The sequence below is a fragment of the Hyaena hyaena genome, unplaced genomic scaffold (assembly GCF_003009895.1).
Source record: "Hyaena hyaena isolate Hyena2069 unplaced genomic scaffold, ASM300989v1 scaffold_567, whole genome shotgun sequence".
Lineage (NCBI taxonomy): Eukaryota > Metazoa > Chordata > Mammalia > Carnivora > Hyaenidae > Hyaena > Hyaena hyaena.
In genome coordinates, this window is record NW_024081200.1 from 1,016,978 (window position 1) to 1,033,796 (window position 16,819).

At 35.6% G+C, this 16,819-nt stretch overlaps 1 protein-coding gene across 2 annotated transcripts in view; it reads right to left on the reverse strand.

Moving 5' to 3' along the window:
- PRKD1 (protein kinase D1) overlaps nt 1–16,819 on the reverse strand; it is a 143,865-nt gene that overhangs the window by 36,673 nt on the left and 90,373 nt on the right. For both annotated transcript variants that reach the window (XM_039256379.1, XM_039256378.1), the window contains 5 exons: nt 16,000–16,077; nt 14,449–14,728; nt 13,355–13,407; nt 11,197–11,269; nt 8,497–8,603 (listed from right to left, as the gene is read on the reverse strand). In XM_039256379.1, coding sequence (XP_039112310.1) covers nt 8,497–8,603; nt 11,197–11,269; nt 13,355–13,407; nt 14,449–14,728; nt 16,000–16,077 — 591 coding nt within the window. The remainder of the gene's footprint in view (nt 1–8,496; nt 8,604–11,196; nt 11,270–13,354; nt 13,408–14,448; nt 14,729–15,999; nt 16,078–16,819) is intronic.

Here is a 16,819-nt window from a genome sequence, read left to right on the forward strand (position 1 = left end):
ACTCAAATCCATTAGGACTGAGGTCCTGCCTGTTCTAACTGGTGTGCTTCAGGGTCCATGCCACGTAAGCCTCCTCACTAGGATCTCACAACCCATCTCAGCATATTGTCTGGAATTCTGAATGCTGCCTGGGGCCAGTCTTTTCATCTCAGTGTCCCCTCTACCTGTTATAACAATCCACCTTGACAAATTGCCTCGATGATTCTTTAGCTCCCTGACCGGTGGGACTTCCCCTAAAGCTCAGGTTATTTCTAAGCCCATGTATCACCACAGTGTGTTCTATGTTATCAAATCCCCTCTTGATGTTGAGATTCCACTGTATTTAAAGGTATCATTCTAACATGTTCTCTGACTTTCTTTGCACCCAAAGCCCAATTTCTCCCCCAGGATTCAGTTTTTGAGACAGCTTGTAACATCTGGAACAACTAGCAGCTATTCTACAAACTCTTCCTCCTTATCAAATACCATAATTTTCTAATTAGAACCTAAAATTTAATGATTCATACAAAAAGTATTATGACAAAGGCCATGAGAAAGAATTTAGTGATTTAAAATATAGTGATTTAAGACCATTTTGTTAAATGTTAATCAGTTACTTATAATGTCTTTATTACTGTGCTAGGTATTGTGGAAGCTGAAAACAAGGTGTTGCTGAGACTTTCAAATTTGTTTATAATATAATTATTACATAAGAAGTATTTGATAAATATTACTACTTTATATGAAGATTAGAAACCATAGGTAAACAGGAGATACGGAAAACAGCACAAGACAGGGAGGATTAGTATATCTTGAAGGATCAATGAAACATGGATAAACCAAGTAAACCAAGATGGCATCCAAGATTAGAATTAAAAGCTGAGCAATGGCCCAAGGTTAAGAGTAATGATGAGAACAATAATTCGAAGAGAAATGAAAGGCTCAGTTGAATAGGAGTGATAAGGTCCAGCATGATCATCTATGATGTTAAAAACCAGGAAACATAGATTTGATGAAATAAGAAAACTACTACACTAGGGAGGGATAGGATGGAAACCACTAAAGACTCAACTGGTTGTGATCTTCAGATGAACCAGAGAAAAGGCAGGGCCAGCAAGGTGATGATGGAGTGGGGCTGTGGAGGGGGAGGGAGGGTGAGCGGGCAAGCTATCAAGATATCACCTGCTGCAGTAATCAATGCATGAATTTAAAAGCCTGGTCTAGACTAGTGCCAATGGAAATGTTAAGGATGAAGACAACTGTGTGGAAAGAAAGACAAAGAACAGGGGCACTTTGTCACTAGTAGTTGAAAGAAGCAAATAACCTCTAACAAGGGTTTCTTGTCTTTTAACTTTTTTCTCTATAATAAGCCATCCTCAAATGCTAACTTGATCATAACTTTTTTTTAAAAAAATCAATAATTTACAATCACTCAAGCAGAATAAAATCCAATCAACTTAATACAACATGTAAGGTTCTCTCTGAACTCACATGAAATCCATTTCTTGGCCTTACTGCACACTCTGACTCACTATAGCAGTCTCCTAACTCATAACTAAGTAGTCATACTCTTGGGGAACAGAAAGATTTTTAAGACATATGTGAACAGGGCATAGTTTTAAGAAAATCTGTTTTGTTTGTATCTGTATCCCTACTGCTTGGAACATGGTGGGCACTCAGAAGTAATATATGAGGAATGAATAAATGAATCATACCAGTCCACAAATTATCTTCTAATACAGATCTGAGAATACCCATATAGTTTTCAAATTCTCTATTGCCATGTTTCTTTTCATAAATATTTTTCGCCTTTACAATGGATGCTTCTTACTCCAAATATGACTAGGGTGACTTGTCATAGGGAGAAAAATGCTTGGGGAGAAAAGTAGAGAGAAAATTTGAAATACTGTGTCAATCTGAAGTGACCAACTCTAACATGGAAATCAATACTTCTGTAATTTAATTTCTAATTCACACTTTCACCAAAATACAGTGAGATTTAATGGATTTATTAATTGAAAGGGGACTGAAATGAATTTCTGAAGATAAATCACTGTTTTTGTTTGTTTTGGCTTACAATATGGCTCCTACAGTTTAAAAAAAATGGAAACTCTTGCTGAATTTTGTCTAATTCAAACAATAAATAACATATACTCACTAATTTATGAACCAAATTAAAAGAGTTTAATCTCAATAAATAGTATATTTTCATTAACATTTTTTGTTTAAGAAGTACATATAAAATTTTACACAACAGGGCGTTTATTAATAATTATAATAACTTAATCCAAAAGTATGTTTTAAACACTTAAAGTGCTGTAATCAAGAAATTTTAAATATATACTTATTTTATTTGTAAATAATCATGAAAAGGAACCAATAAAACACTTTCAAGTATAAAAGCACATTACACTGCAATATGATTTTGTGAGTAAACTGTATTATAGGTAAAGGAAACAAGAAACATTGTGAATTAGACTACTGTTAAAGAAATGCACATTTATATATTTTTTCAATGGTTGGTAAAGAATATCAAATGTTTATGACATTTAGATTCCAAGGCATACATTTAAAGGAATTCTAAAATAGATTTATTTTTAAATATTGATATTTTAATACAGTACAAAATTAGAAGTCTTTAAAATGTCTAACAAAATAGTTCTAGCTGTCATCTTAAAAATATACAACCAGGTACAAAGTCTTTTTAGAATTATTTTTGAGGATACATCATGAAAAATGTTTGAAGGCCACTCTTCTAAAATGATCTAAATTTTTCTACTAATTTTTCATAGAATATTTATTTTACTAAGGTGGCCCCTCAGCTTAAAAACCCTTTCCAACGTTTCTCTGGGTATCAAAACCTAAGAATCTTTCAAGACTTCACGAATGCTATATTTCTCTTGGAAGCTCTCCCTGATTCCAACATTCTTGCCTCAGTCATAATCTATGATTTTTTTCACTGTATTTCCATGGCTAACCTGACTTGCAGTTACTTATACCTGACTGCCCGAATAGAAGTCAGAATGAAACTTAGAAGGTTTCATTCATTTTTACATGGGCGAAGCTCAGTAACTTCTTTGTATGAAGGAAGTATTTCACAGGTATTGCTGATTGACTTAATATTTTTATTAATTGGGGAAAAGGGTTCTTGCCATAGAAACTGGAAGAATGAAAGCAAACCAAAGTTAGGGAGAGAGCATCTTGCAGGAAGAGACATTAGGTTTAAGTTTACGCTGGTTGGTTTGGGGTGAGACTGGGCCAAGCAGAGATGTCCTAAGGTCAGAGGTCTGAGACTCAAGAGACTGTGGAAGATCAGAACTCAGCAGGTCAATTAAAGAATGACCTGGGAAGGGATGACAGAGGACTCCCTTAAAGTGGATGACCTCACTTCAGGAATAAGTACCACATTTGTATGGGCCATTTAGATGAAAGAAAGAAGTTCAGAAAGACAAGTTGGAGGAACTAGCAGGGAAGGAGAAATAAGATCTGCTAAGTGCAGGGGGGAGTGATTTGATTTGAAAAAGGAACAAATGATTAATGCCCTGTAAGGACAGATACAGAGTGAAAAACAGTCAAAGAGTGATAGGTGGGCAGAGGAAGAAAACAAGGGGATGGCAAAAGGGCCTTGCATTTTTTTTGTGGAAACCATAGACAAGGGAATCTCTGAACAAGAATGGAAAGAATAGAGCACAAATCTAGGGGTACTGCCATGCCACCGGCAGAGCTGGATGCAAGCTATGCAAGGCTGCCCAGAGAAATCCAGACCACATTTGGTTGTTGCTGTTATTTTGTTTTGAAGTTAAGAGACACTTGACTGAGAAGACGAGTGCCTCCCAACAGAGAAACCAGAATAACAGAGGTAATTCTGTAGGTGAGTGCAAGGGGATACATTTAATTTATGGTCTGTAAATTCTTATGTATTTTTTCTATATTACATATTCTATATTTTTAAATTGCAAAATGCTTTCACATTTTGTATCATAAACAGAAGTGCTTGTATTTTAATTTTGACTGAACAAGTCTGTGTTAATAGAGTATATTAAATATATATCAATATTATTTACTTTAGGTTTTTAAGTTTCTAAGTTATGTAAGATATAGTTGCATCTCCTTGTAAAGGTCAGTTTTCTGTGATAGTCCTAATCATTAAACAAGAATTTTTTCATTCTTATTTTGTTGACATGTATAGGAAAAAAATTTTTCAAATTTGCCATGTTTTTTTTTTTTAAATCAAGATACAACTTTTAAAATAATAATATAAGTAGGATCCCTTGGGGATTTCATGAAATGTTTAACATCTACATTAATTAACATTGTTCTGAAACATAGTAGTAATAATAAAGTACTTCTAATGAAAATAGAGTTTTTCTAAATGACATAACTAAAGGATAATAACTATGCCACAAGATTCACACTTGTCTCAATTTTTCAACTATTTAAAAATATCTGAAGATCACTTAAGTTTTAATAAAGGTTTCCTTCATGATTAACTCATCTTTTGAAACACAACTACTAAATAATTTTATCTTTAATATTTTAACGTCATTTGGGTTAAACACATAATTTAAAAATGTGTAAATAAACCAAATTACTCATCCACTTAAAAAAATAAAAATATCTGAAAAGCTTAATTTTCTAATGATTGAATCAGATTTTGGAAAGCCTTCACCTAGGTTATTTAGAAGGGAGAAAATGGAGAAAGAAAAAATTCTACTTTTTCACATTCCATAGTTACACAACTTTGAAGTTTTCTATAAGCTAAGGAGCTTTTTCACAAACAACAGAAAAAATTAGCATCTGACCAGAGGGCTAGGAGAGCTACAGGGGCAGGAATGTCTGCTATCAGTCACTTTAGTCAACATGGCCACTTCTGGAGAAACAGGAAGGGACAGGACAGAACTTGTGAACTCCAGGTAGAACCACTGGACTCTAGCTTTTGTAAGTAGGGAACCACACGGCAGAGGATACCAAAATGCTTCAGGAATCACTTTTATATCCAGAGGAACTCTGTTCCTCAAGGTGAGTAGAAGAAAACCTTCCTCACCATCTGATTGACTTCGATCATGGTTCTTTTTCTGAATGTATCAGTTAGTGAGTCAGAATTCTAACCCCCACCCTCTACCCCCATTACCACTTTGTCTTTTCAGGTCCAAAAAGATGAGTTCTAACTTTTAATAAGAAATGTAAAATGAGGCAATGACAGCTTTCAGAGAACTAACCATCTTAACCATATTTAATCATTCTTAACTAACCAATTAATTAACCATTAATAGTAAATGCAGACCAGATTTCTGGTACCTGGTAGGATACTATGTACACCATCTTACGTGACAGGATGGCATTTCTGTATAATTTTTATTCAACAAATATTTGCTAAACACTTAATGCACGCCCAGAAAAAATTCTTGCATTTGGGATACATCAGTAAATAAAACATGATCTCTACCTTCCTGATGTGCATATTCTAGTGAAGGGGCTGGGGTGAGAAACACACAACAAACACAACAAATGAAATTCTGTAATAGACCAGAGGCGAGTAAGTGCCATGGAAGAAAAAAACACAGATCAGAGTTAAGGGTGGTACAGGGGTATGGACGGGAGAGGGTTTGAGTGGACTGTAGTTTTAAATAAGGTGAGAGTGGCATTTATAGAGTCAATGATATAAGCTTAAACTTCACTGTCTCTAGATACTGAATTATAATCTTTCTAAGAAGCTGAAAAATCTGACAATTGGTAAAAAGGGATCAAACCTTTTTTTGTTTGTTTTTTCCATTTGTTTCAGCAGGAAGAGAGGATGAGTTTCCTATTTTTGATGAACAAGTTTTGAACCAATTGGCAACTTTATGATAAACTATGAACTTCTGAATCCAGTATGTGCATATAATTAAGCCAAACCTTAGTAAGACACATAATATATGTTATGTGGCTGAAAATTCAACACATAAATAAGTTGCAAACATCTGACTGAAGGAAGGCATAGCTGAGTGATTCAAACTAAGACTCACGACAACAAAGGACTATGTGTCTCTGTCCCCACTGTAAACACTGGAACTGGGAAAGTGTTTAGCTCACTCAATACAAGTTTGATGAAAAAAGTGAAGAGTGGTTAAGGGACAGTAGGGAGGAATGATAAGCGATGAGAATTTTTGAGATTTCAGGCCATAATATGAGAACTGTTCCAACTCTCCATGTGCTCAAGGGCAGAATGTGACTTACAACCTAACCAAACTATTTTTTAGAAAATCATAATGAAAATGTTGCCAAATGCTTGTTTATTGCAAATGAGTTTTGACTGCATCTAATCCTTTTTTTTAGGGTTTTTTTTTTTTACACACTTATTTACTTTTGAGGGAAAGAGAGTGACAGAAGTGTGAGCCAGGGAGGGGTAGAGAGAGGGAGACACAGAATCTGAAGCAGGCTCTAGGCTATGAGCTGTCAGCACAGAGCCTGACGCAGGGCTCTAACTCACAGACCATGGGATTATGACCTGAGACAAAGTCGGACACCCAGCCGACTGAACCACCCAGGTGCCCCCAATCTACTCTTTTAGAAGAGGAAATGGGAGGCAGAGTATGCCCTGGTGTATTTTATCTTTCTACGTCACTATAGAGTCAGCAGCTGATATGTACTGACAGGCTCAGGAGAGCCAATTACAGGGTCTAGACACAGAAAATTAGACATTCAACATCTATCTAGTCACTCTCTGCCACTGCCATAAAATGTAGTGACAGAGCCATGTTAACCAGGAAGCTTCCTTCATGTCTGGGAAGAAAGGATAAAATGTCTCTGCACACATGCCAGCCTGGAGGTTGGCTTGTTGCAAAGGATCTGTCTTCAGGACAACACGTGGGAGTGGAGACTGGGAGAGCAGGGGCCAGGGTTGGCAAAATGTCATTGACTAACTTTTCAGACGTCATTTACAGCTCAATGTTGCCAAGTTAAGAATTTCCCAAAAACTTCTTTTTTGGTAACCGATTAGCAAACGCCAAGCTATGAATCTATGAATTGGCATCTTCAGAGCCGTAGTTATCATCTTCCTCATGAAAACAGAGAACATGGTAGTTCTCTGTGTTACAGAGTAGTCCAGAAGCACAAAAAACACCATCTTTAGAAATTCTGAGTCCCAGAAGAGTCTATGTTATTTTTCTATGTATAGCAGGAATTATTTTTGGTTGTCTGCACACATGAACTCCTTGAGGGAAGAAATTGCATCTTCTTCAACTTTTTATTGTATGAAACTCAACAAACAGCAGTTAAATGAAACAGTAAGTGAAGAAATGCAATATGCTTTGTTTTGTTAACAACATTCAAATGAAAATTATCCAATAAAGCTATGAATTAGAAATTATGAGAAGCTTGCACAACAAGGAGAGAATTATGATGATTATATTAAAAAATGGCCATTTGGGGCGCCTGGGTGGCTTAGTTGGTTAAGCGTCCAACTTTCGCTTAGGTCATGATCTCACGATTCGTGGGTTCGAGCCCCACGTCGGGCTCTGTGCTGACTGCCAGCTCAGAGCCTGGAGCCTGTTTCAGAGTCTGTGACTCCCTCTCTCTCTGACCCTCCCCTACTCATGCTGTCTCTCTCCTAGAAATAAATAAAACATTTAAAAAAAAAATTAAAAAAAAATGGCCATTTATCAATGGCCTAATTGTCTAGACTGAATAGCTAGGTTGACCACATTTAGCAAAAAGTTGCTCAATTTCCTTTTAGTCTGCAGAAAAAGTTTTAATCGTTCCAAAAATTATAGATACCACATAATATGTTTGACTGACATATTCTGGCTTGAATACGGATGGGTTAAGCGTCCGACCCTGCTCAAGTTATGATCTCATAGTTCATGAGCTCGAGCCCCACGTTGGGCTCTGTGCTGACAGTTCAGAGACTGGAGACTGCTTTGGATTCTGTGTCTCCCCCTCTCTCCAGCCCTCCCCTGCTTGTGCGCTCACGTGCACGCTCTCTCTCTCTTTCTCCTCTCTCTCTCAAAAAATACATACACATTAAAAAAAAGTAAAAGGGATTACTGTTAATGAAATGAGTGAAGGAACACGCTCAATATTAAGGGAAAGGCTTACATTGAGAGACAAAGAGGACATTAACAATATCAAGACAATCTGATTCTCAGGCATACATTACTCATTTGATAGGCTGACAGTTACATACTCAATTCATATAATTATCACAGCATAAAGGTGGAAAGTTTATGAAGGCAAGGTCATTTACAATGTGAAACAAAATGGTCTCAGCATGTCTAAGATGAGCAAATGCTGAAACATTACCCATTAATGAGCATTAATAATATATTAAAATCCGGAATTAAGTACATAAAAAAGAACAAGTGTGCCCGAGACTCAGAAAAGATACTACAATGGTAGTAGTTTGATGCTTGATCTGCCTTTCCAGTTATTTTAAAGTGTTCCCCAAAATCTACAACACAGATATTTGGATAACTTTCCTTGGTTTGGAAGAAGCTAAAGGAGAATTATAGAGCCTCCAAAACAAAAGCAAAAAAGTACCTGTAGAATTGCAACCTCATTACGAAGCTGGCTTTCTTGTTTGGTTGGAAATCTTAATTTGTCAATGATTTTAATAGCTACATCTCTTCCTGTTTTACGATGTTTTCCTTTAAAACAAAAAGGGGAAATATTAGCATAATGTTACTAAATATTATCTATATTAAAGAACACCAGAATTTATACAAATAAGTTTAGGAATTACAAAACTGTATCATTGAATAAATTAACATTTCTAATGAGCACCAACTTATATCTATCAAGATTTCATTTCTTTCTAAATCAAATATGTACCAGAAAATCAGCCACAATATAGAACACAAAAGTGGGACATTAAAAACTATAACTATTAACAACCTCATATTTTGCCATAAAAATGTATGTTTTAGAAACAGCATATTGAGCTACTTAATAGGGACAATATTATATCACCAGCAAAATGCTCTCCCTAAGAAAGTAAAATTTTAAAGTCCTTATAAACTAATGCATGTTATAATGGAAAGAATAAAAAGGCTTGACTCTCACTTACTAGCTTTGTGACCTTGAGCAAATCAGTTAAGCTTTCTGAATTTTAGGTCCCTTATCTTCAATGGTAGGGCTGTTGGGAGCATTAGGTGAAATAAGATATGTAAGGTACATGCAGTGCCCAGGTAATTATACACACTCAGAAAACCTTAGTTACTATCACCATCATCGTCACCATCATCACATGATGGGCCTTTTCTATACATTACATACCATTTAATTCTCACAACAAACCTTTTAAGGAATCTAATGGGCACCCTCAAGGTCTTCACTTCTACTCTATTATAGTGTAGTAGGTGTAGAATATAGAAGCAGTAAATAAATATGAAAATGAAAACAGGAAGTCAATCTAATTACTCAAGTTTTTTTTTTTCACATACAAACTAACCCAAAAGTCAATTGTTCCAACATTTGGGGTAATTCTGCTTTTCCTCCCCACTTTACCCACTCTCTTCCTCTGACTCCTTCCAGACTGCTTCCCTTCAACACCAGATTGTCTTGTTTTCACATTCACTACTTCCTTAACAACACTTATTGTTTGACCCACTGTGATCTCTATTCTAACTCAACTATTTTACTTCCAACATTCTTGAAGGTCAGAGCCTTTCTTTGTCTCCACTCCTCTGTCACTATAGTACTTGACCTCTCTTTTGATAGCTGTTCTCATCTGCCTCATCCCTTGTGCATCTTAGGCTTAACTTTTCAGTTTCTCTTTGGAGGCCTCTTCCTGGGCCTGCTCTTTTACTGTTGGGTATTACAAACTATCCAGTACCTGCTGGTGTCTCTAACTTCATTTCCTGCCCCTACCCTATGTGCAGTTATGTATATTTACTATGCTCTACATCACAAGACTTTTTCTTCTTTGCAAGCAATTATTAAAATGTAGAGCAATACTCTGCACAATACTGTTACAGCTTATTATGCAGTAACAAAGAGCACAATGGCTGCTGACTTATTGGTAGGTTTTCCATTAAAAAATCATTTGAGTATTTTTTAAGAATCGAAATTCTTTTTTTTTCTTTCTTTTTCTAAGTAAACTGCATGCCCAACGTGGGGCTCAAGCTCATGACCACAAGATCAAGAGTCACATGCTCTATGCCCTGAACCAGCCAAGCACCCCCAAAATTATTTTTTAGAACAGAATATAACAATCAGTTTTAACTGAAAAAGCACAATATTATACTATCATAAATAATATTGAGTGAGACACTTTAATTATTTCAGAGCACTCCCACTTCACAAAAAAGATGATTTTTAAACTAATTATATCCAGGAACTGGAAGTTATGATGGCATTTTACAGGGCTGGTAAAATATTAGTATTAAATGTTTCTTAAGGCCTTGAAAAATATAACTGAACTAGCTAGAATCTAGAACAGCAGAGGTTAAAGTAATAAATTCACCAAATAGCTTGACAATAAGAAAAAGGTAGAAATTTAGTTTTTCATTTCAAAAATATTAAAAATGGCAACTTTAATGAAATACATACTTGGTCAAGAATATTCAAATTAAAAGATTATTTTATGTAGTTACATGAATGGATTTCTCTAGAGTTCTGATCTAATATGCTAAAAGGAAATAGTACATAGTAATTAATTTATAAATTATAACTTCCATGCTTCTCAATGTTACTGTCTAAATAAACCAATATCTAACTAGTATTGTATAGAGAGTTTGTCAATATTTAAGGAAAATAAGTTTTCTAGGAAAAATTTCTAGAAGAGTTTCTCTTACAAGACAAAGTAAGTGGGGTGCCTGGGTGGCTCAGTCGATTAAGCCTGCGACTTCGGTCCAGATCATGATCTCATGGCTGGTGGGTTCGAGCCCCGCGTCGGGCTCTGTGCTGGCAGCTCAGAGCCTGGAGCTTGCTTTTGATTCTGTGTCTCCTTCCCTCTCTGACCCTCCCCTGCTCATGCTCTTTCTCTCTCTCTCTCTCTCTCTCTCTCTCTCAGAAATAAATAAAACATTACAAAAAAATTTTTTTAAAAAGACAAAGTATCCATTTTTCCCAATAAGTGACTATCTCAAGAAATTCTGGAAAAGGTGAAACACAGAGATAGCTATACATACAACCATATACACATAGGTGTTGTCTTTCATATTTTTCTTGGAGATACTGCTATTCTACATACAGTATCTAAGACTCTAAGTTAATAAAAATATTAGTGAACCAACCTACCTCCATAAACAATTCCAAATTGTCCAGAACCCAGTACTTCATCAGGAAAAATCTGATATACTGTGCTGATGTCCTATAGGCACAAGTCCAATGAAAAACAAACATGAAATAGAATAAAACATTAATCCTGATAAGTTATATAATTCTATTGTATGTATACAAATACTATTAAATATTTTAACATAAACAATGAGATTATGAGTGCTAGATGAAATCTGTGGCATCACTACAGTATTCAAAGCATGCTCTTCAATGTATTTAATAGTGTAATGTTTTTGAAACCTATTTGGCTCTTAAGCAGCAGAGGTTTTTATCATGTTCAGTCAAATATGTTTTAGCAGAGAAAAGACTTAAAACTATACTATGCTACCTACTGTAAGCATTCAAAACAGGGACTTGCTTGCTGGGATGGTTATTGAGAAATTTCAGGTTAAGTAATCATGGTCTAAATCACATGTCTGTGTAAGTCCTGATTCCAATCACTTTACTCTCTATGGCTTGGATAGTGAGGATGCGTCTTTATCAATCATTCACATGCAGATGAATCCAAACTGAAAGGGCTGAATCATTGAGCTGGAGACACCACAGAAGGAGGACAATCCACTGTGGAATTCTCATCTGTGAGGTAACTAAACTCTTCTATTTTTACCACTTCTAGAGATCACATGATCCAAATGTCTAGTCTTTTTGAAAAAATATTTGCTAAATAGAGCATTGTGTTTTAATCTATGTCTTACAGTCTCTGATTTGATGACCACACTCATGAAAACACAAACAGTACTTTTTACTTAATGTATTCCTGTTCTATCATTCTGAATTTTCTGCATATCCTCCATTGTTGTACTTTTTGTCTTTTTAGAGGAAGAGCCCTTTGACATCAAATCCTATTCTCTTCATATCCTATCCACTCTTATCTTCTCCTTTGTGCTCCGCCCTCCAAAACAATCATGAGTTGTCTCTATCCTGTTATCCCTTCAGAGTATCCATGAGGTGGGTTCAAAGCTGTCTGGAGATAAGAATTAACAAATTAATACTACTCCAGTATTTCAAGTCCAAGCCACTCCATCTTCTTCAGATGGCTCAATGGCCCACCCCAAATTTTCAATGGACAACAGTGGCTGACCAGAGTGGAATGACCAGACGGGTGTCTAGAATTTTCCAAGAGGTTTACAGATTAACCTTTATTTCCTAAAGTATTCTCTGGCTGAGCAAGAACAAGAGGAATCTGCAAGTGTTTAGAAGTGTATTTCAAGACTGACAGCGTAAGAATACTATGGAATTTTCCTAATTCTCTGTAGTTCGACTTTAGTTTTCAGTTTACTTCATGCCTCTTTAGCAAAGGTTGGAAAGCTATAACTTGTGATGAATAGAGTTTCACACAGTTTATTCTTTAAAAGCTAAACTCAGTTCAGTGTAAGTAAGGCAGTAAACATTTTGCTTTTGGTCATAAGTACATCAGGCAAAATAGAGCAAAAGGTCTTGAGTCATAGGATGGGATGGGAAAGGCTTGATTACATTTTGACTGCCTAACATGACATGTACAAATCACAAAGCAAAATAACAAAGTGTAATAAGTTATCTCATAATATGTCTATAATTTTCAAAAACTGAGTTGAAAGGATAGAGTTAAGTGGAGCAGCTGACTAGGGTGTTAGAATATGGACTATACACTCTGATTAATGGAGTTTTCTGAGGTCTCCTTGCTATGTACAAGTGAGGCTAAAAGCATTTTCAATGCCTTGTCCTATGACAGTGGTCCTAGGAGGCAATCAAGGAAGGAGAATAAGGTCATTTTTAAGCTACTCATGCAACTCAAAGAATTTATTTTGTTTGGTATCATATTATATCAACTATTAAAATTCAAATACCAAGGAGGGCAAATGCGGGAAAAATCAGTCACTACATTAAAATTGTTCATCTGAGATGAATAATAGGTATTCAGCCCTCCAAACCATAGGAGATAGAAGACCACTTAAACAAAAATCCACATAATGTAGCATTTCTAAAAGTTATAGAAGAAAAATATCCAAATAGACCCTATTTTATTTTCTAGAAAATACTGTAACATTAAAATGTTAGAGAAATAAAAATGTACTTTAAGATTCTTACTTCTCAATAATCACACTACCAAGTTTTATATTAGTAGGTACATACTCACCACATTTTCTTGAATCTGGCAGTTTGATACCGAAATACTCACAGAAATCTCTCCTGGAAATACATGTTAAAAAATACACAAAGGAAGTGAGTGAAGTAACAGCAAAACAAACAGATACATGCTTACTAATCAAGCTGCAGGGCTGTTTTTAAATCACGGCAATTAAATGCTTCTAGGAAAATGTTCATTATAATATTTCTTTCCTTTTACAATTACAGATTTACCCTGTACTTGGCTTTGAAAAAGAATATTTTGTCAGTTTAGGCTCTGGAATCATGAAGCCCTGGGTTAAATGCTGGCTGCGTCTTCACAGCTCTGGTAAAGCTGAGACAACCTGATCTCTCTAGGGCCTGACTGCCTCACCTGCAAAACAGGCAAATCATTAACGTCCACCTGTTCGAGTTGTTTTAGGCACCATAACAGAGACCTCCTGTAAAACGCTTAGCCATAAAATAAACATATATAATCTATTTCAATGTACACTGGTGTAGACAGCAATTGGAAAGCTGTGATAGATCGGCAGATAACATACTGTGATATGAAAAACAGGCTTTTTTTCATAGGCTTCATTATTAATAGCCGTTATGAAATTTAAAATTACATATTTTCACATAGATATTCCTCTAAAATATCTTTTTAAAAATTCATCCTCTATACTTGATCATGGTTGCATTTTGGTAAAATCTGTCTCATTCTACTAATGAGCAGAGATTTCTTCCTGGGATACAATTTTCAAGAACTTCCAAGTACTCTGCATACCCAGTATCCTACACAGAGTAGGACAGTTTTGAAGAAACATGTTAACTCAGATTTGCGAACGGCAACACTGGGATTCCAGGTCAAACTCAAGCTGACTACATTACTCCTTTTATGACCAATAGCTCTAGGTTTCTGCTATTGCCCAATAAATATATAGGGTGTACATGAACTTGTTCAAATTTTCATATAAAATAAAAAAAACAATACAATAGGATCATTTAATGAAATATCTTAACAGGTTGTGTTTAGAGGCCCTGGGTTTGCCAATAAACTAGGTCGTCCCCAAGGAAGCTGTCTTCATCTGTCCTACAGACACAGAACTAGAGCAGACTCACTGTGCGAGTTGGATCCGGAACCGACAGTCGAGCCCTTGGGTATGACAGGCATGAGGGCATGCTGGATGGCCATCTCCCACATCCTGGCCACATCTGCGCCAAAGCCACTGGTGACGACACTGCTGTTTGGTGGTGGGCTGGAAGGACTGACCACATTTTCCCCTACGTAATACACCACGTTTGCTGTAGTGATCTCAAAACAATGAGGATTGGCACCATTAGGAATTAAAGCTGAAGGTTTTGCTGGTTCCAGAGATAAAATTTCTGATAAGGGGATTTCCTGTGGAAGAAAGAGCGTAGTAACTGCAGTTTATCAAAAGTATGTAAACTTTCCAATAAAATTCATGCTAGGCACATGTGGCAAATGACATTACAAATAGTGATTGTTCATATAAGATAGTTTTATGAAACACAGAATACTATTAAGTGAAACTCAAAACTACCTTTACTAGGAGAAAGTTTACCATCTCCTCTTGCCAGAAAAATTCAAGTGACCTTTTTACTATGTTCATGTGGCAAGAAAATGTATGAATACGAATAATGATTTTGAGCCTGCATCAAGATCTAAGAATATAAGACATTGATATTTATAACTGTGAGATAGAATCACAACACTTTTGAAATGCATTTGGATATGCATGGCTGCTTTTAAGTTTTAACTATCCTTTAAGGCACTGAAATGAATGATATAATTTGATTCCATAGATATGAATATAATAATATTGCCAAATGAACAATTTAGTGAGGAAGGGATTGATTTTAAAAGCAGCTGCTTTTCGGACAGTTTTGACATTAAAAAATTAATCACCACATTGTCTTCCCAGAAGAATGGAGTGACTAAGGAATAATAACTTCTAAAATAAATTTTTAATTTAAAACTTAATGAGGTTTCCTTTTTCTGTGAGAGCTGTGGACAGTGGACCTGGAGAGTCACATCAACTATGGCTGAGCCCGCATAAAGTTTGAAGGAGGAAGTATATACTGTTTTCACTATGAACTTCATGTGGAAGCACATTTTACTGGGTGATACATTGTGTGACATCCGTATTATGTCATGTAGGGAGACAAAATGAAAATTGCTGCCAAATGCTTCTCTAGAGGAAAGTGCTCTTTATGAGTATCGGCAACGCATGAAGATATCACACAATGTTTCTTAACCCTCCTGGCAATGGACTGCGAGGCTATCTATGAAAAAAAAATGCCGGATATAGAGGATTTCAAGAATTTTCATGTAGCTTATGTGCTAGACCTTGAACTTTCTAGTTAAAATACAAATATCTAATATACTCAATAAAGCTTCCTTTTCCCCACCACCATCCCATGGGGCCAGAAGCACTCCACAGGGAAATTTGAAATTCATAGGTGACTAACTTGGGGATAACAATCTGATTTCCCCAGAATTTGCCAACAACCAAAAAAAAAAAAAATCTATTGGAGCAAGCACAAAATAGTCATGTTTGCTAGATGTAGTACGTATTCCTGATACCCTACATTCCCATGAGAAAACAAGAAGGGGCAGAAGACTCCAATCAAGGAAAGAGTCACCCTTACCTTGTAGTACCTACTTCCTGTGTCATTTTGAAAGAGGGTAATACATTTGCTATCCAATCTCCAATAGTGTCGTTTCCGCTGAAACAGAAGTAAGATTTGAGATCTTTAAAATTTTTTAAAATACTTAAAGATTAAAAAAAATACCAAAGATTGATAAAAACCTAAACATTTTCTCAATGGGGACATAAAGTCTGATGGTGGAAAATTCATGCACTATGGACCAGGAAGACTCACACTTAATTTTAGATTCTAGAAGATGACTATTCAGCAACTGTGTGGTATGTTTCTACATCTATATCAGAAAGTTAGGAGTAATAAAGGAGATAATGTATTAACACCTAGAGCAGTCTGACACTTAGTGCATGTATAGTAAATAATTATATTTTAAAATTTATTTGACTGCTTACAGAGTTAGAGATGGATTTATAGTTTGTAATGAAATAAAAAGGGTTAGATATAAGAGCTATAATAAGAGATAATAAGAGATGTAATATTTATATATACTCATTATTTCAGAACCTAAGGAATGTCATGCTAATCCAGTCAAATATTTAGCCTCCATCGGAAATGGAAGAATTGTGAATATTACAGAAGAACTAAAGAATATTTTGGTAGATGTCAAGTCTGATTCCATGACATTGACTTAACTAAGTCAGGGAATGCATCAAACTCCACCTTCTCTAAACATCAAAACAGATCTAAACTTCTATGATTTGGTGATTAGGTTCTTGGTCAATCTAGGTATATGTCCTACGATTTGTGTGTGTGTGTGTGTGTGTGTGTGTTTGTGTGTGTGTATTCATCTTTTTAGACCAAAAAG